Source organism: Adiantum capillus-veneris, chromosome 30, assembly GCF_014529385.1.
Source record: "Adiantum capillus-veneris isolate H3 chromosome 30, ASM1452938v2, whole genome shotgun sequence".
NCBI classification, from domain to species: domain Eukaryota; kingdom Viridiplantae; phylum Streptophyta; class Polypodiopsida; order Polypodiales; family Pteridaceae; genus Adiantum; species Adiantum capillus-veneris.
The window spans coordinates 81,879,551-81,900,918 of NC_140960.1; the positions used below are offsets into that span (position 1 = coordinate 81,879,551).

The following is a 21,368-nucleotide window of genomic DNA, read 5'->3' on the forward strand; positions in this document are numbered from 1 at the left end:
CTACTGATCTATACAATGCCATGATCCCCCAAATGAGCTCTGTGGGTACTCCCATCTCCTGTAATATGTGCATCAATCTAGCTCTGGGTATTGTGTCAAATGCCTTGCGGAAGTCCACAAAGCTACAATAGATCTGTCTCCCATGGGATTTGGCCTCCTCGATGATGGCCCTGAGTGTCAAGATATGGTCAAGAGTAGAAAAACCTCTCTTGAACCTTGCCTGCCCAGCTGCACGCATTCCCTCCCTCTCTACCCATCTACTCAGCTGCTGCTCAAGAATGGATGCGTACAACCGTGCCAATGTGTGTCCAATCATGATAGTGCGATAATTTCGAGGCTCCATAGGGTGTGCTGATTTGAAGATAGGTACAATCGTAGATAGGCTCCAAGTATCAGGCAAGCCCCACACATGGCATAATGAATGTCCGAGCATGTCGGACATCGAGCGTTGTCAAGACAAAAGATGTATTGCATCGGTCACTGAAGAGTATTGTCAATGTCGGTGCTGGTAAATAGTCGCAGTGGACATCTCGCATGCCGTGCTAGAATAGTCGTGATTCTCTGATGGAGCCTCCGTTTATGTCGTGGTGGCCCTCGTAGACGTGGGTGTCTAGCTCTTCCAAGCTCAATGGCTCTATCAGTCTTTTGTGAAGCTCAATGGCTCAATGACTTTGAAGTCTTCTGTGAAGCTTGCTCATTTGACTATTGAGTCTATGCTCTGAAGAAGTCAGTGATTTCCCTCTGTGAATGTCTCCCACTGTCTAATCTCTCTCCTTGTGTTTGTGCAGCTCTAGCAAAAACAACCTGAGGCATCTGTGATCGTGATATCTCATGACTTTAGGAAGTGGTCCAAAGCCCTCTTTGAATAGACAATGAAAGTGGCCTCGTATCTCATAGTACTCTGGACAATGACATATGTGATGTAAGTCTATCTCTGGCTCTCAACTCGCACATCCTGGCCTCTGTTGGTACTCTCCTAAATCTGCCAGTCTCAATCTATAGTTGGTGCGATGATGTGTGCATCTGACCAATAGCACATCTTATCCCATGGGATAAGTGAGTGTCCTTATAGGCATGTTTGATCATATTCATCCTCTGTGTGCTAGAGAAGATGCTCTCTGTAGAAAGCCATCTTCGTGCCAAGCTCTCGTGTCGGCTCCATCCATGTCATCCTAGTGTCTAGTTGAATCAAATCCTGTCTGATGAGGCGAGTAATCTCGGTCTGTGTGAGGGACAAGGAGGGTGCATCCAGCGAGTACTAGAAGGGGGGTAGTCTGTCCATACTAAATCCATGTAGCTGAAACCAGAATGTCATCTGTGCATACCAACAAGGTGTGCCCCTTTTTGAGGCATGCTATTGAGAGAAGAATCCAAAGCTAGGCGAGCATATCTATCTTTGGGGAGATCCCAAATATTGTGTACAAAAGAGATGGATCTGGTCAGTGCCTCTATGACCAGCTAGAGCAGCAAGCTCTGCATGAATTATATCATGTGGTATAGAGGCCTTGGCCCTAATCATCCGGGAAATCATAGAGACCAATTGCCATCACTATATGCACCCCATGTTAACTCTTCTCTATCATTTGGCAATGAATAAAGAGATTGTGGGACTCTCCTTACCTTCCGAACAACAACTTGAAGGCCAAGCGTTGGTTGGTGATTCTTTTATGTTTTTCAAGGCGGACAAAGAAAATTTGGACAAATCCATGCAAGCATGGTCTCTTTATGCACTTGCTTCGGTCTCTACATAAACATGTGCAAGCTTGCCCTTATTAGCTGCACATAGGAGAATTTGTAGGCCTTGGCGTGGCAGGGACATGTGGTGCACAAACATACTGTGTTTAGGCACTTTGCCTATCTAGTGGGTGTGGATGTTATTGTCAACTAGTTGCTATCTTGGACCTCTTGCAAGATCATGGATAAGTTTGTTTGTTGGAAATCATAGGTATGATCTTTTCATGTATGCCTAAAGTAGCTCAAGTAATCATACTCCCTATGCTTTCGTATCTCATGGCTTTGCTGCCTTGGAATTCTTAAGCAATTTTGAGAATCACTCAACAGATTCGTTTCACGCTTTGGAAGAAAATTTAAGCTAGGGATGGCTTGGGTCTCATGAGAGCACTTATCCACCCTTCAAAGAACGGGTTGGGCGACAATTTCGGATGTATGGACACATATGATAGCCAGGCATTGGAGCCTTCTTCAGGATATGTGTGTTGATTGCATGCAACCATGGGTTTCTGTTGTTTGAGTATATCGTATGTTAAACATGTTTCCCACATGGTAGGACTCTGATGGAGGCACCATGGTGGCTTATTGTAAATGCAAATCAGCGATTCAAGTTAAAGTAGTAGTCTTTTCTCATGTGCGTGGTGCATTCATGGCCAGAGGTATTGAAGCTTGCTTACTGGAATCCATCATCTTGTAGAGAGGCAGAAAAGTGTCTACAATTTGAGGTGCTTACCGCCTCTAGAATTATTATTTGGCCTAGCACCTCTAGAATTATTACTTGGCTTGGCAAAGAGCACATTTGCCAATAGTTCAAACGTATGGCAAGGCTTGGGATTGTTTACCTCTCTGATATTATGTTGTCACAATGCAGCCAACTTCTCTCTTTTTGTAGAGTGCAATTTCGATATCATGTCCCTCATGGATATCAAGGTATTCAGTTGTGGCTTCGTGGTTGCGTTTCTTCTTTTCATGTGCTCCCTACCTTACTCGTTGATCAACCTTGGCAAGATTGGGAAGTCAAAGGCAAAAAGCCCATTACTGATGCTTTTGCAAATTATGTCTACCACCCTCTTATGGCTGACGAGTCAAGAAAATGTGCTGCTTGGTGGAAAGAGGTATTGTTTTGAGGCTGGCATACTCAACTTTCTTAGAATGGAAAGGACTTTCTTCCGCGGGCTATGGTGGGAGGGCTTGCATTGGGAGCGATTTTGTGCTATCGTCGTCTTTCCGATGACAAAAAACACGAGGAGAGAGGGAGAGGTCGACCTCCAGCAAAAGCACTGAGAAAGGGCTGAACTCTTGAGTGCTGGCAGATCTGAATTGAATGTGAGACAGAGGGCTTCCTTTAAAGGGGTTTTGGATCTAGAGCACTGCAAGTCACCATCAAACTTGTGTGAGAGAGCCAGACCTTGAGTTTCGTAGGTCACTAGGTGCACTAATTGTGAGGAAAAGCAGCCCTTGAGATAAGTGCACTAGCCTTGTTCTCAAAGTGTGTGGCTCCAAACCTGAAAGTGCATGCCTTCTCCTTCAAATTGCACAAATGTGTACATGTGCGAACGCATAGTTTTACAGTACTGTGAGGTGTGTATCTCCCAGCCTAGTGATTCATTTGACTTTCGAATTAGACCACGGTGTTCCATTCACCCTAGGCTACATTCTGGTGTTGCCAGATGCCCACCAAGGCGTAAAAACACCCATCAAACACGTGCACAAAACATTTATGAAAAAGGGTTCCAAGAGGAAAAAACCTCTCTACTGGAATTGTTTGACATGGAGGTCCTGTGAACATGCTCACAAAATTACCAATACTTAATCCCTTAGACTCGATAACCTTGGCTCCAAAGTCAATGTTCACATGGCACATAGAGCCATGTGCACGTGACAACACCGCCCCCCCACCCCCGTCGCCCTTCGCGATTGGGTGCAATTCACATCGCAGCCTCGCCTCCTCGGTCCTCTTTGGCCCCTCGTCACCCGCCCCCTTTGCTTAGCAGGTTTTGTGCGCACACACTGCACAGTCACATCCTTCACCGCTTCCTCCCATGTGCACACACACTTTCTCTTCTTCACGCCTTTGCTCACACATGCTGCCCTTCTTGCACTTTATGCACTCACTTGCACTCCTCCATTCGAGCGCCCTCCATCGTTTTGCAAGAGCTACAGACATGGATGAAAGACTTCGCCTCGCCACTATAAAGAGACTTTAATGAAGCACCCACACTCGGCCATGTCGAGTCCACCACCATTCGACTCTCTCTTTCTCTGGAGGAGAAAACAGGTGTAGTAGCTGAGGTTAATCGCCTCTAAGTGACCTCAAGGCGTCTGCAAGATTGTTGGTGTGCACCTTAGCAGAGGGGAAGTTCAAGACTTGGTGCAAGCTGGCCTCCTCGCATAGGTGGGCAACATTATCGGTGTGCAGATTGTGTGCCGTAGCTAGCTGGTACCAGCTTGATTTTGAGAGTCAAGGCATGATAGCCACGGTGCTGCAGATGAGCCCTTTGGCACATTCGCGATGATAGTGCCCTGTTTTGTTGACATAACAGGCTACAACCGAGGAGGTAGGCTTCCTGGTTTTTGTCTGTTTCCCTAGCCTGCCATGGGATTATCTACACCTGCTACCCCAGCTTGTAGATTTCATCAGTACCTATATTGAGTCTCCCTGGACTGCTGCTTTAGTGTGCCAGCAGAGATCACCACTGCTTGAGTTCTTGTATGTCTCGATAATGAGTGGTGGGTGTGTCTGGCAGCGAGCTGAGTACTCGTAAATGGCCCCTGCAGCAACAAAGATTAAGTTGGGGCAGCTACATTGATGAGGAAGGTAGGTAAGTAATTGATGAGAAACTTCAACAGGGTTTTGCAGTTCTCTTAAATTGTTTTGTGGGGGCAGTTTTGCTTCATTTTGGGGGAGGGAGTGTGAATGTTTGCAGAAAGTTTGAGTGGGAAGGCGAACAATTGTTAAATTAGCTAGGGAGGAGTGTATATACTACGCTGGTGCAAGTTTCAACCATAGTAATCTTTATCGAGCGTTTCTATGCACAGGTATTCTTCAGTGCTTTGATAGATGTCGCTGGACATGCTGGAAAGCTTGACTCCTGCTTTATGTTTTTGAATGAGATGAAGGAGTTCAAACTTAGGGCGGGAAAGGTTGTCTACAGTTCACTTATGGGTGCTTGCTCCAATGTGAGTTTGAAGCTTCTGATAATATACATCGACTGCTTGGTCTCTACCATCTGAAAATACTGACTCTTCAAGGCATAGTTTTGTCTTGCTAATGGTGTTTTCCATGTTCAGACAGGTGATTGGAAAATGGCTCTTCAAGTGTACAGGGACATGCAGAATGCTTGTTTGTCTCCTACTATTGATACAATGAATGCTCTTCTTACGGCTCTTTGTAAGTTATCTTAACTGCAGGTTGTTGGGACGTAGGGCTACAGGTGGTCATTTTTGCTTGAGGTTTCCTTGTGAATTGCAGTGTGGGAAGCTTTAGATTGGTGAATTTGGGGCCCATGGATGTTATTTTATGTATTTTGTAGGTTTTAACGCAACATTTTTCAAATGAATTGTTTTAGGTGGTAGTGAGCAGCTAGAGGAGGCCAAGAGAGTTGTACAGGATATGAGACAAACTGGGTACACTTTGAATCAAATAACATATACGGTTCTGTTTAAAGCATGTAAACAGTAAGTCTCACAGAGACCTGGCATTCCTTCTCTGAAGAATATTTACTTGTGCTTTTATGCTTATTGTAATTTGATTGCATCATCTTCCAGGCTAAGTGATATCGATTTTGCCTTTGATCTACACAAGTGTGCAACCTCAAAGGGAATTATTCCGTCTGTTGAAATATGTGAAAGCATAATCGGTATGTTGTTAATGCAGATTTTTTTGCTCGTCTTGTTTTTTTGTGCCGTCAGTGACAAGTTCAAGCTATGACTGATTATTTTTGGCAACTTTGCTCTTTGAGCGAAAACTTTTTCTTCTTGTTTGCCTCTTTTCTCAGCTTAGTGATCGTGGTGTCAATGCAGGCCTATGTTTGCGACAGGTTTGGACCCTTACTCGGGGCCCCACTCCCACAACAAGTGTCGGCACTGTGGAAAGCGTCTCTTTTTGTGGAAGATGGTACTGAGAAAAACACCAGAAACATTTTTCTATTCCTGAACTTTGGTTGACACAGTGGTTAATTTTAAACTTTTGGCCCGTAGATTACCTTCTGGTTTCTGCTTCATGCTAAAATATGTAGGCCTCCATTTTGTTTTTGGCATGAGCAGCCCGTAAAGTGTGGGCTTGGTTCCTACAGATGTGTCAGACAATTGTGGCCTCAATATCTGCGACTAATGCACATGAACAAAGCTCACATGAAAATTGTTATGAAAAGGAAATTTTTCTGATGGGTAATAGCTGATGAATTAGATGAGAGGTGTTAAACAACATAACTGTATCCATTTATGACCACTAGTTAAAATGATTCGCCCAACCGGTGATACAATCTGGGCAAAATGGGTGCATCCATAGGGCTCACTCTCTATGGTTCATGACAGATAGTCTTTCATGGAGTGATCTTTGCTGGTGACAAAGCTGGATGAATTTCCTGGGAGTCTTCTTATATGCTGGATGTGAAGGAGTCTAGAACCAGGGTCTCTAAGGAGCTGGGAGGGTCTTTGGGTTTCCAAAAGCTTAAGGCATTCCAAATTACCAACTCTAGAGTTGTGGTCTCGGTCCAACTCTTCTAGGGATGCCTCTGGAACAAAGACCACATGTACTAGAGATAGGGAGGAGCCCTATGCTAATCAAAAGAGGTCTCCAAAGACTCTAGATGTTGGATAGTGTGTTTATCTAAGGATACTAAAAGCTTGACGACTATTTGAATTGGAAAGCATTATAACCTTTCGGTAAGGCTTTGTGGTCGTTTCTTCATCACATAAAATATAATCTTAGATGTCTATCGATTAACTTTTCCTTCCCATGTTGCTATGCATCCAGTATTTCATGTCAGCCACCCTAAAGGAAAAGAGTTTGGTGTGCCTATCAAGGAGATGTTTGGGAAGATGTCCGAAGTGAGTTTGTTCATCTTGAGCTTGAGATAGGTTTGGATCAACGCACCTGCCATATTCGGCATGGTGCCTTGGCGAGTATTTGATCAAGTGGAAGGGTAAATATGAAATTAGAGTCTGTTAGAGCTTTGAAATCTCAGTTTGTCCACTTCATTGATGAGGACATCAATGATTTTAAAGTGGGGAAGTATGTTATAACCACATCATCAGAGAGGCCACCTAGTCAAGGACACCAGCGGATGGGTGACCAGTGTTTGGTGGAAGGTTAGTATAAACATGGCCAATGTGGCATGACCACCTATCAAAGGAGGTCAAGCCTTATTCGCGAGGGACTACTATCACTAAAGAGTGTTAGTGGAGAGCCCATGAGGCTAGGCAGAGCAAGCTCACCCCAAGCAGCTGAGGCTGGGTAGTATGGTATGCACAGGCTTGTAGGTAGACGTTACCCAGCTAGAGGGTGTTTCCGGATGGTAGTTATGGTCTAGTTTTTTGTGTGCACATTGTTGCGCGCAGTTTGGACATGCGGCTTTTTGTAAATTTTTACATCTGAGCATGACGATGTGTGTATATAAGTGAGAATTGAGTGATAATCAAGTAGCGGGGCTGCTTACTATCAAAATTTTGCAGGTTTTGGGTTGTGGTGCCTCCCTCGTGCTCTTTGATGCCAGCTTTTTCCCTCAATTAGCCTTTTGTATGTGTAATCATGCTAGGAGAGCCTTCTGGTTGTGCCAATGTTTCACATAGTTGTGTGCGATGTGGGATTTTGTCATGTTCAACACTTTTGTTGGAGAGATTTTAAAGGAATTTTCAAACTTTAAAGCATTCCTTTTGGACTTGTGGTTTTATAGTTACGGTCTATTCTCTGCTCCTGCATGATATGGCAGCCTACAGGCAATTTTATTTGAAGAAAGTTGTGGAAGCCTACAAGTTCTGAGGGGTATGTACAATTTGAAATTTTAGGTTTCTGGTGTTGAATTGTGGAAGATGAAACTCGTCTTCAAGGGCATTGGTTGGTGTGTGCTGGAAATCCATGCCAAGGCAGGTGCTTTTGTGCTTCCATGGTCATCTCTTGGGTGGGCGTTTGCTAGTAAAGTTCCCAAGGGATCACATGTTTTCGTGTTGAGGGTTTTGGGAGGTTCTTTTGATGTGTTTTGTGGTGCGAAATTCTAGTGTAATTGCTCATTGTTGGGAGGTATTTTTGCTAAATTGGCTATTTCCATTTTGTTCCGAGTAATTTCAACTTGATGAAATTAGAACTATTTACATTTTTGCACGTTAGAGCCATTAAGTTAATAACTATAGATCTACGAGATTGAGTAAGCCATTAGGACGAACATCTTTGTTGTGTCATTTGTGGGTGACATAGAGCATCGCTATGGAGCAAGCTTGGTGAATGAGAGACCGAGTAGTGGATATTTCCGGATGTGTCACATGATGGGTGATGGGAGCTTTAGTTAGAGGATACTCCACAACCTGGGTAGGAAATCCGAATTGAGGATGAGTTACGCTTGCAAGCACTTGAATGAAGATGGGTTTTGAGTAGCTTTGAGGATTAGCAATTGCTCTCTGAAAAGCAAGTAACTTTTTGGGTCTGCTTTCCCCTTAAAAGAGTCTATGTTGGCATTGCATCCGTGCATGAGACTGCATCCAATGACGCCTGGATGCATTGCATCCGTGCATGAGACTGCATCTAGGGACGCCTAGGTTGTGTTTTTGTAAGCATAATTTTCAGCTTACAACTTTTATTAAGTTGTTAACAGGTTCAGACCATTTTTAAAGGCTGCCAGTTGCCAGGGAAAAATGCTAGGTTGCTGATTCAATGATCAAAAGGCTAGGCTGCTGATGTGCTGAAAAAGTCACAGAGGGCTGAAATTCACCTTCCTCTAGTCCACTGATTGCTTTGACAACAAGCTCCCGTTTGAGTGCTGAGACTTCTTCTTTGAGTGTCTGTGATTCCACCTTAAGTGCTTGTATCTCTGCGTTTAGGTTCTCTTTCTCCTTCTTCCATTGTGCGCCTTCGTCGAAGACCATCTGAAGCAAGTTGGCCTTCTCCTTCCACCATCCTTCCATCTCTGTTTTCCATTCCCTTCATTTCCCTTTCCATTGCTTGTTCGTGAAGATGAAGGTGGCCTTTGCTTGCGGCTTGCAAGTAGGTGAAACATTCATGGCTTCCGTGTCTTGTGAAGGTGGAGCAGGGGAGATGGTTTCCATGGCAGGAAAAATTGGCAAGAACAACTAGTACAACTAGTGGCTGCCTATGCAGCGGCAACAGGCACGCAGATGAACTGATAAACAACTTGGCACCCTCAGCTTGGCTAGCGAAATTTATAGCAGGACGACAGTGGCATGCTAGGGCTGGACCAGCAAAGCAGTGGCACTTGTGTGGGCTGGGGCAGCACAGCAGGGGCGCCACGCAAGGCTTCTAGCAGCACAGCAGTGGCGCGTGGGCTAGGACAGCACAGCAGCATAGAGATGGGGCGAGGAGTGCCCTAAGAGCCCACGTTCTGCTGCCCTGGTGCCATGAGACCTGCGTGCGCTGCTGCTGTTGCGTGCTGAGAGAGAGAGAGAGAGAGAGAGAGAGAGAGAGAGAGAGAGAGAGAGAAATGAAATGAAATGAAATGTTATATTAACGTCTTCAAAAGGCTATAGTGACCTATGAGACCAGAAAGTTACAAGGTGGTGGATCTGATACAAAGTCAGAGTAACAAACTAACAATAGTACAAAACAAAGATATATACTATGGGATAGAGAGAGAGAGAGAGAGAGAGAGAGAGAGAGAGAGAGAGAGAGTTTTATATCATGAATTTGGTGTTGTGAATTTACATTAGAAGTGTGATGTTCTGCAGCACATCATGGGCCTTGTCTGTTTATCGAAGGGCAGTTACATCAGGTGTAGCTCCAACGATGAAGATGTTCTCACAACTGTTGGGGTGTCTACGCTTGCCAAAAACAGTTGATGACAGTGCCTTGCGCAACTACTCATTTGCCAAGCATAGCAGCTGTGATATGCAACCATCACTAATTGATGGGTTTGGTGTCTATGATCCTCGTGCCTTGGCTCTATTTGAGGTATTTTTTGCTTCCTTATGGGCAAAGTTCAATGTCTGTGTACACGTGATAATTTTTTTCTTCTGGTTTGTTGCCTTACATTGTGATCATCTTCTGAAAATACAACATAATGTCTTGTTAATTCCAATTTCTTTCATGTCATTACTTGTCTGTTGGCAGTTTTTGTTAGGAGCTCATTTCAAAAAAAAAATTTGAGGAGCTCATTTCTAAGATCAATGCTGACTTAGCTTTTGCATGCATGATTGGAACAGTGGTACCTAGGCCTACATGACTGGAAATGTCAATTCCATGAGTTTATTAACTTATTTTGCAATGCTCACATAACTCTGAGATTGCCTAGTCCAGCAAATGGCTGTATTCAATCAAGCCAGAAGCTACAATTATGTAGCTGCCCAGGTGTCCTCTTAATGCTCAAATTTAACTAATTGCATTTCAGGAGGCTGCAGCTCTTGGCCTTGCTCCTAACTTCTCCTACACAGGCGGTCCAATAGTGGTTGACACTTCAGTGATGCCAGTTTTTGTTGCAGAGGTAATGAACATTGTCGGCAAACATTTGAGTGGATCCTTTTCTTGTGAACTGCTGGGTTTGTAAGGGAGAGCCAATTACATTTCTGCTTGATGGTTTGATGACAATTGTGCAGGTCTGTTTGCTGACAATCTTTAAGGGTTTAAAACATAGAGTTGCTGCAGGTTGTTTTCTAGTCTGAGCTATGTGATTTTGGTGAAGCGTTTGGGCAGTTCAGTTCATATTTGACCCGTGATATATGCATTTCTAGGTGCTAGGATACCTTCAATAAAAGTCATACTTGGAGTTACCCGTTCGGAGTTGAGCATCCCTGATTCCAAACAGGAAGAGGTCCCTCTTCTTTCTAGGTAATTTGTCACTGGTCTTTGTAGGTTTGGCTATGCTGCTCTTTTGGATTACTTCCCTTTCAATGGAGCCGCGTAAGATAGCTTCCTCTTTTATTGAACTAAATGCTTCTGACAGGACGAGTCAAGCTGTTACCGGTTTATTCAGAATGCTTAAGTTGAACTTCTATGGGCATGAGAGCTCTGGATTATTAAGAGTCTCAGCCTCTGCAATCAAAGAGTGGTTACAACCAAAACCTGAATGGTTGCAAGTGTCACCTTTAGCAACAGGGCCTCGGCACTCTTCCCTTGCCCAGAGAATTGTAGAGCAACAACGCATGCTGCGGTATATGAGACCATCCATGTGGTCCCCACCCACATCGCCGCAGGATTCTCCTAAGCACTCGCCATCAAATCTGTCCTATTTGCCAATAAATGAAGAATGTGTTTCCATTCACCATCCGGCCTCCAATGGCGTGCATGTTTTAGACTCAACAAAGCCAGAAGCGACGTTAGGAATGCCATCTGCAATGGAAGAGATTCTGAGTATTTAATGAGGAAGGGTATTCCCACAATTGCGTGGTGCTCAATTTTGCCTATTCAGGCCATCATTCTTTGTATGTAACAGCCTCTCTGGATAGAGGTGGGTGCTTACCATGTGAATGCACGTAAATATTTGTATCTAGATCCTGCCAGCAGCAGTAAGCTTGTTCTCTCCTCCTCGTCATTAGAACTGAAAACCTATCTTCAAAGGGGGTATGTGGGTCAGCTTGTTACATGAATGTACATAGGCTTGTTAGCAATGTTCTTGACTGTTTATACATCCATCACTCCCATGCCCATGTACCTTAATTCCGCTTGGAGGGGTTGTTCAAGCTTCAGTAATTGTTTAAGATTCCAGAACAGATAAACAATGTCGGCCCATTGCTCTCAGAGTTCTCATGTTTATCATAGTTAAAAGCTTGGATATGCACAAGCTATGGACTGCTGTTTTTTTTCTTGATTTTCGAAGAATCGGTCTGCTTTTAGTCTTACTGAACAGCTAAGGATACTTTTTAATCCAGAAAAGTACCATTGGTATTGAAATAATAGCTGCATGGGAGGTCAATGAAGCAGAATAACAGAAGTGAAGATGGTAGTGAAGATACATGGTGCTTAAGAGAAGGAGCCAGTTATGGTACTGCTTGATTGGATGAAATAAGTGGTTACTGTCATTAAGTGCTGCTTGAAATGTTATCAATTAGTTATTCGGGGGAGAAATTGCCTGGAAAAAGATGCTGTGTAAGGCCTAGCAGATTTGGCCAGTCGATGGTGGCTTTTGGGGTTTGGATCCAAGCTCTTCTTGCCTTGCAAATTGCCACTTTACTCATATATGTGCTCACTATGTGTGTCATGGGGGCCTTTATATTGAGTGAAAATTAAAGATTTTATGGGTTATCTAGCCTAGGGTTTTGATTCCTTGATGACCAAGGGGGGGAAATCCAGTGGGAAAAATGTGCCCTTGGTATACATGCCCGGTGTAGGGTCCTTTTGTGAATGTCTCTTGAAAGAAGGGTTGTAGTTGTAAGGTGGAATGATTGTCAAGGGCCTTAAATGGCTAGGCAGCCAATTGGGTAACAAACTTCGAGGTCTGAGTTTAGTGCTTACTATCTGAAAGTGGTGCTTGGATTTTTGGGATTTTTTTTTTTTTAAATGGAGTGTCAAGACATTGTAGCTAAAAGTCCAGCTTAATGCTTTCCATTTTTTTAGAAAGAGGGTTCTCTCTCTTTAGCCATTATCTTGAATAGATTGTGTCCTCCAATTGGTTGCCATTACCAAAGATTTAAAACCATATTTTGGCGAGTGGTTGGGCAATTTAACTCTGTGCCTAAGTTCGGCAAAAGTAACAATGGCCAATGGAAATATTTCTTTGCTTCAAGCTTCTCGCCCAAGATAAGATCCCACCATAACTCTCCAAAGCAGCACTTTCCCTTGGAAGGAATTATTACAATGTTAAAAACAGTGAAAAGAGATTTTTGTTTTGTTTTCGGAGTCGGGTAGGGCACGCCCGGCCGCTCTCATACACCAAAAAAGTATACAAGAAGAATGACCAAGACTATGCACCCAGAAACTGAAGGCAAACGCTTTTGTCAAGTGGAAAGAGGTCTCTTCCACCAAGATGCAAACCATTTTTTTTTCCTACAACAGACAATGATATACCTCATTAGCTAATTGTTTCTTGCTAAGCAAAACCCAATCGTTACAAGCATGAACATATTCAATTGGATGGAGTTGCCCTTAAGTTTGGACACTCGTTTGCAATCATGTCCTAAGAAGCCAATAACTTCTAGATAGATGAATCTATGACGTGCAAGACGAAAATATAGCATTAAACCTTTCAAAAATCAATGTGTTAGATAGTCGCACTATAACCAACCTAGCCATGTGATAGTATTGCCTTCTACTATAGGAGGACTTCTCTTGCTAAGAAATGAATTGACACTTCAGCCATAAGAAAATTTGCTTCTTAACGAAGATCTCAAGGTCTCCATGTGGTGAATCTAAGTACTTCTTTCCATGACTTGACCAAACGATGCAAAATGGTGAAGCTAAAACAAGCACAAATTGTGAAGCATTCAAACCATCCCACCAAGAAGCTACCATGTATAATACCAATGTTCTCAAGGAACGTGATTGCCATATCAATCCATGGTTGACACATGGCTTGAAATAGGGTCCATTTGCACACAAGAAGATGTAACCACACATCCTTTAAGGTTATACCATCCAAACGTTTAGGACATGTGATATGTGATTGAGAGATCCAAAACAAGCATGGTAGGTTAGCACATTTTTTCCAAGGCAAGAGAGGCAAGAAAAAGGAAAGCATGGAGAGCATTATCACTTGTGCCACGTTTAGTCTAACATGAAATGGGCATGCTCAAGACTTCCAATAAAAAAACTTGTCCCCTATGCCGCATGAAATCCAGCCAAGTAATTGTTTATTGGAAACATTAACACCAATAGGATATCCCAAGTGGTGTATGATGATATTCTTTTGTATTACACAACCATGTTAGCCATACTATTCTGACTCTCTCCGTACATATGATAAGAAAAGACGTTTGTGTATTTAAGTGCAATCCAAATGCTTTTGCAAACAAAGACAGCGAACATGAAGGAATCATCAGCTTAAGATCTACCGAAAAATTTCTTGCATGTGGGTAAAATAAGCCCGATTGTTTGGCCTTCTTGAGCCAAATGTGCAAAAAGTGTAAGCATGGGATGAGTCATCAAAGCAAAGAGCAGAGGGCTATCAATGGACAACCTTGCTACAGACAACACACAAGGGTCAAAGGTTCCATGACTCCACCATACATGACCATACAATACTAAGAACCATCTTTCGCAAGATCTAACTATATCATGACCATTTCTTGCTTAGTTACATGTGCATATTCTATCTGTATTTGAAAATTAAGGATACTAGGCAGATATTGTGCCCCTTTAGGAATCCATACTGAGCAAGATGGATGAGATCATGTAGTGCCTTATGTAATTGATTATCCAAACTTTTGCAATTATCTTATACACGTAAACCATCAAAGAGATTGGTCTCCAATGTTTCATATTAGAGGACGAAGGCACCTTTGGTAAAAGGTTAATCACTTAGGACCGTTAGGGCATTTTTTTCCCCCACTAAGAGGGCTTTTTTCCTCTATGCTTTGTATATACACATACCACTCTAGGGCTATCTAATCTTGTGTTTGCACACGTCACGTCTAGTCTTTAGCACCCCTTGTTCACTTTCTCCAATTTGGGTGAGCTTTGGAGAGTTTGGCAAGTCGATAAATACTTTGGGCAAGCTCGTAGGGCTTGGTGTGCTCAGAGTTTGATTCGAGCTCATGATTCGGGCTCATTTCATCCTCTGTTTCGAGTACTGCAAGTATTGTAGAGGCAATTTTGTCCTTTTGTGTAGTCTTCTGTGGTTTGTGCTATATAGCACAAATAATTTCCCTTCAATTTCTACACAATTTGGCATTTTTTGCATCAGGTCCAGTCTTTTGCTATGCTGAGAGTAATGATGTTTTCAAGATGTTGTTTGTTGATGACAAATTGGATGGAAACAACTTTCCATTGTGGTCTTATATGATGCAGCATATACTTGTTTCCAAGGGTGTATGGAACATTTTTAAAAGTTTCAATATACGCCCAAGTTCTATGGATTCAAGTTTTGTGGACAATGTTACAGGTTCTAGCAATTCTAGTCCCAATGCTCGTAATGCTTTACATACAACTGAATAGACCTATTAAGATAGTAGAGATACACAGTCACATGCATTGATTATGCTATGTGTCAAGCACGTCAAAACTCCTCATATCTGTTGAGCAAAAAAAGAAAAATAGGCTTGGGATATTCTAGCTAGATTGTGTGTTGGTCACAATGAGGCAATCTTACTTGCGCAAACAGCTAGAATAAAAAATCATGCATGAGGAAGATGAAATGGACATTTATCTTGTTGGAATCAAAGATATCAACAATGATTGCTACAGGTAAAGTCTTTCCCGACCATTTACTTATGTGGACCGTTTTTGATGCATTACTAGATCATATCTTACATTCGCTTCAACTTTGAGACTTGTTACACAAGGCAATGTTAATGTTGTCAAGTTTGATGGCTTGGTGAGTTTTCTATTACAAGAGGCTATGTCAAGGAGAAATAGGGCTCAACAAGGTGCTGCTAATCAGGCTTTTGTTGCTACACAAAGAAGAGGTAGCAATAACAATGCTGCTACTTTCAATGTTCCTTCTTCAGGTAGCAAACCATTCATAACAAATGCCTCCCATAGCAACAATGTATTTGGTAAATTTGCCAACCATTGCAAAATCTATAAATTTTGTTGTTGATGCAAAATGGGCTTTTAGTGTGGAATGTCAATGTGACCCTTGTGCCCATGACACATGCATGATTGAGGCTGCAGATTCACATTTGTGGTATTTTAACAGTGGTGCTATAAAGTACAATACATCTCATGGTGACTTGTTGCTATGGGAGGCATTTGTTACGAATGGGATATTGTCACTTGTGTCAACAATGCCTCTTATCCAATTCAGGGAGATTGTACTCATTGCAGTTAAAGGTAGTTCCTTTACACTTTCTGACGTACTCTTTGTGCCTGGAATCAAGAAGAAATTATCTTTAGTTTTTGCACAAGACTTGGTCTTGTTGTAAATCAGGTCATTGTCTCGTGGGCTATACAAGTTCAATTCTTATGACGTGTGAAAAACTTTACAAATGCAGTTGAAGACTTTTGGAGTTGTTTCATATGAAAAACTATGGCATGCACATTTTAGACATCTTAATTTTGCCAATTTGATGGGTTTGCAAAAATATGCTATGATTGCCTCATTGCCCCCTTTGGAGGCACCACCTAGCATGTTTGTGAAGGCTGTATTTTGGAGAAAATACAACATTCTAAGTTTTTAAAATATGGTTTAGTGTAGACTACTCGCAACTTGCAGCTTGTTTAGAGTGATGTTTGCGGCCTAATGCACACTCCTTCTTTTAGCAATAATTTTGTACTTTGTGACTTTCATTGATAATTACTTTTGGTATACATGTGTATATCCACTTGAGGCTAAATTTGAAGTGTTTATGTGCTTAAAATATTTTTTTTTGTTGACTAAAAATGTATGTGGTTGTACAATGGGCACCCCCTGTTCTAATTGAACGGAGGGACTATATGTCAAAAGAATTTGATGCATTTTTGGTTTGTCGTGGGATAAAAGACTAATGTTTAGTGCCTTATACACCTCAAAAAAACGGTGTTGTTGAAAGGAAAAACAAGTCACTTATGTAGTTGGCATGATGCACGGTCAAAAGCCAAGCTTTACCACATGCTATTTGGCTACAAGATGTTATGTGTACTGCCTACATACTTAAAATAAGTATCCCACCAAAGCTTTGCATTCTAGACTCCATATGAAGCATGGCATGATAAGAAGCCATCCATTGATCACTTACTTATTTTTGGTTGATTGGCTTATTCTCTAGTGCCGCAACAACAACGATGGAAATTGGATGGTAAGGCTATCAAATGTATCTTTGTTGGTTACAGTGCTGAAAGCAGGGGTTACATGTTATATCATCCATTGTTAAAACGTATCTTTATGTTTTTTGGAAGATGCAGTTCATCCCTTGTTGTCATGTGCTAAAAAGATAGGTGCAAGATCATCTAACATTTTTGATACCTTGTTGCCTCTTTTCAATGGTGGGAATACAAATGTAAGACCAAATGAGGCAAATATTTAGCCCACACAAGTTTCAAGTAATGTTATAGAGCATCCTATTTTTGATGCAGATGTAAATGATGCACTTGCTACCGATGAAATAGAAGAGGCTAGAGGTGTGCAAAATGACTGATGCATACTTTGTGTGACAATATATTGTATGCACCGTTATCCAATTGTACTCGTTTTGGTTCTCATCATGCTTCTTGTGCATCGCATTGTTATGCTTTGGCTGTGTCAAATATGTGTGATGAGCTTAAACCTCTTACGTATGATGAAGCAAAAAAATTAGAGAATTGGATGGCTTTTATGCAAAGATGAATATGAGGCACTTGTGAAGAACAAATTTGGTCTTTATGTGACTTGCCTCTTGGAAATAAGGCCATCGGTACAAAGCGGGTTTATAAGTTGCAACATAAGCCGGATAGTAGTATTGAGCGCTATGAACCAAGGCTTGTTGAAAAAGACTACTTTTTGGAATGATGACTTGTATAAGGAATGTCTGTACTGCTACCTCATGGTTTTGTCAAGAAAGAGATGGAAAAAAGGTGTGTAAATGTAATAAATCATTGTATGGTTTGAAGAAATCTTCTCATGCTTGGTATGAGAAAATACACAACCATTTGACTGCATGTGGCTTTTGAAATAGTCCATCTAAGAGCACTTTGTATGTAAAACATACCGATGATGTATATCTTGTCATTTTTGTGTATGTGGATGATTTATTGCTCACTGGTGTGAGTGTAGCACATATCGTTGAATTTAAGGATGATTTGAATGCCACATTTGAGACATCAGATTTGGGTCTTTTGCATCATTATTTGGGCATTCAGTTTAAGAAATGCGATGAGTATAATGGCATTATTCTAGGCAAAGTATGTGCAAACTGTGCTAAGAAGATTTGGAATTAAAGATTGCAAGCCACTTGCACTCCAATGGAGACATGTTTGAAGTGAAATCTACATGATACTAAAGATCCTGCACATGTTACCCTCTACCAAATAGATGTTGGTTGTCTCATTTATGTATGCATTACAAGGACGGATATTTAGTTTTCGGTCTCGCAAGTGAGAAGTTTTTAGAAGCCAAGGTCTAAGCATAAGCAGACATTTAAGAGGATCTTTTTCTATTTGAGTGGCAGTATATATTTTGGGTTGTTTTATCCCAAGGTGAGATCATCGTTGCTAGATTTACATGCTTATTTTGACTCAGATTGGGCTCCTTGCTATAACACAAGAGTGTCCATGAGTAGAATTTATTTCATGTTGGACAGTTCATGCATATCTTGGTTGAGCAAGAAGCAACCTTCTGTGGCCACCTCTAGTTGTGACGCCTACATGGCATCTTTCATTGCTATGGTTGAGTATGTGTGGCTATGATGCCTTATGATTGATTTGGGAGTTGGTTGGCACTCTCATCTACAGTGACTGTCAGAGTGCATTGATAGTTCCAAGGAACCCAATCATTCATACTCGCACAAAGCACATCAATGTGCATTATCATCGTGTCACAGAGACACTCTCAGTTGAAGGGATCAACTTGGTTTATAACAACATAGGAAAACCTTGTGGATCTGTTCAAAAATGCTTTGCCTCGTGATAAGTTTGAAGCTTTTTGCAAAGCTTTGGGCTTGCTTCCCTTTGTGGGTTGGTCATGTCCATAGGGCATGGCGCTTCCCTATACCTTGCCCTATACTCTGAGTGCTAGCTCTCGTTCATTGCATCAATACCAAGGGGCATTTGTTGCCATGTATATGAAAGTGATGTATGTGAACACACTTAGGACTTCCACGGCACTTTTTTCCCACACTATATATGTTAGTGATGTATGTGAACACACTTGGGGCCACCACAACACTTTTTACCTCACTAGAGAGTTTCTTTCCCCATGCTTTGTAGGTATGCCCATCTAGTCTTGTATACACTTAGTAATATACTCTCATTGTGTGCCTTGAGCTTCTTCTTCATCTCCGAGCTGTGTGTGCATTCCTACAACCCTAACTCCAAAAAGAATTGTCAAAGGTTTTTGAGATTTCTCTAACATTTTGCAAAACGTCTTCAATAATGCCATTTCAGCTTGGAATTTTGTTGTTGGGTAGATGATGAAGCATACAAGCAGCTTCCTCTTCAGTATTGTTTCCAACTAGAGTAAGAGAAGAGTCCAAAGAGACTTCACATTTCACTAGCGCCATTATGTTCTCACATGCTTTATAAACATCATGAGACAACACCTCAAAGGAGGCTAACAATCTCACCATAGAAATGCGAGCATAAGTTGATGATGCTTTGAGTATTAGTAATCAATTCACCTTGAGGATTGAGGATTTTCTAATGTGACAATGTCTTGTCTAGTGTATGAAGGATGAAGCTGAGCCTTAACTAGATGAGTTTGGAAATTATTATCGTTCAAGACTTCATGTTGCAAAAGCATCTTCAGTCGTACATAACCAATCGCTTGTTATTTAGTGACTCAATGAGATAGCCACGTGATTCATGTAATGGTCATTCACACCCGTAGTGCTAGCATGGGATTGTAAAGATTCCAAGAAGGATTGCAAAAAAATAATTCTTGTTTCCTTTTTGCAACATGGTGCATGTTGTATTGTTGTGTCATGTGTTGTATTCTAAATAGAAAAAATCAGATATTCCTTATGAATCCACATTGACCATGAAATTGTCAATCAATTGAAGCATCTAGCATTGAAAGAAATGTGAAGAAACAGCTTGGCAATTTAAGAAAAAAAAAAGTTCTACAAAGTGATGCATGATTTCCTATACAAGTGGAAAATGGTCTGAAACTACATGTTGCCTCTCCATAGTCTCATGCAAAATTTCAAGTAAGAAAAGGAGCATCGTGCATGATATACAGGTTGTCCAATCCGATCCAAGTACTATGATATTATGTAGATTAGAATGTAAACCTTTCATCATCAAGTTGTAACCAAGACCACAAGTCCATTTTTTTAACCATGGATACAAAAGAGTCACAAAAGAGTCCCAAGCGTATCTTTCTGGATCATCCATGATAGAGTGAGCCGAGTTGGTCTGCAAAAGGGAAACTACTCAAATCTCCATAAAAAACCCTACTTTTCCCAATAAGGATTTTTTTAGATCTTGCCATAGAAAGCAACGAGCTCTCACTAAATGAGGATTATATACACCAACTAACCATAACAAATGATCTTTATAATGACTTTCTACGACAAGAAAACTACCATGGATATTTTGATGTACAAGAGAAGGCTGAAAATTATTATTAATCACTATCCCTTATCAAAGCATGTTGCTTGTTCTCTACAACACAAAGAACATCGCATTTGTTAGAGACATTGTTTTACCGCATAAAACTTGTTGATTTTGATGTGAACAAATTCCTCACATTCCTTGAGCAATCTTCATGAAAAATGAAGAACATCTTAGATTATATTTGAAAGGCAAGCCATCGTGTGATTGTTTTCTGCATGTTTTGTAGCCAGCACTCCACAAACTTCGCCTTATAATCTCCTAAAACAAGAAAAGCATTTTGTAAGCGCATCAAAGAAAATGCTCGATTATATGAAGAAGGATCAGACTAATTAACTCAACCTTGACCAAGGAGTGCACATGCTAGAGACATTATGTGATATGATATATGTTTCAAACTCATAAAGAAATGTTCACTTTTAGTTCACTTTGGCTATCTTGAGAATTTTTTAAATTAGAGGAGTGTTTTGGGAATTGACACTTCAGGGTATTTCAATAATTTTGCCTTTTGTAAATTATCAGGATATTTAGTATTTTGACACATATCAAGGTATTTCAGTAATTTTGATACTTATCAGGTTAGGGTGTTTCAATAAATTTGATACATTTTAGGGTATTTCAATAATTTTTTCTTTTCAGGGTATTTCAATAATTTTGACACATTTCAAGGTATTTCAATAATTTTTCCTTTTTAGGGTATTTTAGTAATTTTTCCTCTTGTAATTTATCTTGCATTTGTAATAAGCAAAATTGTAACATGTATGTCTAACCCTTTTTTTGGGCATTCAAAGGCATTCTTTTTCACACAACCTCACTCAACCTTTTGTGCTCATACAAAGGTTCACTTTTTGTGTACTCTTTTTTCTTGTTAAGAATCTGTTTGTACAATCACTCACATTTGTAAATTGTGGAAAAAAAAATATGTTTGTTGCATTATGGTTGTGAGTTGATAATTGTTGTCGGTGATGCTTTTCTTACAATGTGAGGAGTCATGAAGGCCTATTGAAGTTCAGGGGGGATGAGAGTCGTCGACATTTTGACCAGTTGACCTAATTATGAGTAGGCAAGGTGCAAAAGATAAAGAGAAAGGAGGACAAATCTTGTAGGCTTTCCCAAAAAGATGAAGGGGTAGGGAATAGTCCCCCATTGACCATTT

General features: G+C 41.1%; 1 protein-coding gene across 2 annotated transcripts in view; it reads left to right on the top strand.

Moving 5' to 3' along the window:
* The window catches only part of MRL1 (Pentatricopeptide repeat (PPR) superfamily protein), a 51,512-nt gene extending 39,779 nt beyond the window's left edge, over positions 1-11,733 (top strand). For both annotated transcript variants that reach the window (XM_086507276.1, XM_086507277.1), the window contains exons 9-18: positions 4,771-4,911; positions 5,023-5,122; positions 5,301-5,409; positions 5,500-5,591; positions 5,755-5,848; positions 9,628-9,850; positions 10,287-10,379; positions 10,492-10,540; positions 10,627-10,723; positions 10,839-11,733. In XM_086507276.1, coding sequence (XP_086363402.1) covers positions 4,771-4,911; positions 5,023-5,122; positions 5,301-5,409; positions 5,500-5,591; positions 5,755-5,848; positions 9,628-9,850; positions 10,287-10,379; positions 10,492-10,540; positions 10,627-10,723; positions 10,839-11,253 — 1,413 coding nt within the window. In that variant the 3' untranslated portion in view covers positions 11,254-11,733. The remainder of the gene's footprint in view (positions 1-4,770; positions 4,912-5,022; positions 5,123-5,300; positions 5,410-5,499; positions 5,592-5,754; positions 5,849-9,627; positions 9,851-10,286; positions 10,380-10,491; positions 10,541-10,626; positions 10,724-10,838) is intronic.
* The last annotated feature ends 9,635 nt before the right edge of the window (positions 11,734-21,368 follow it).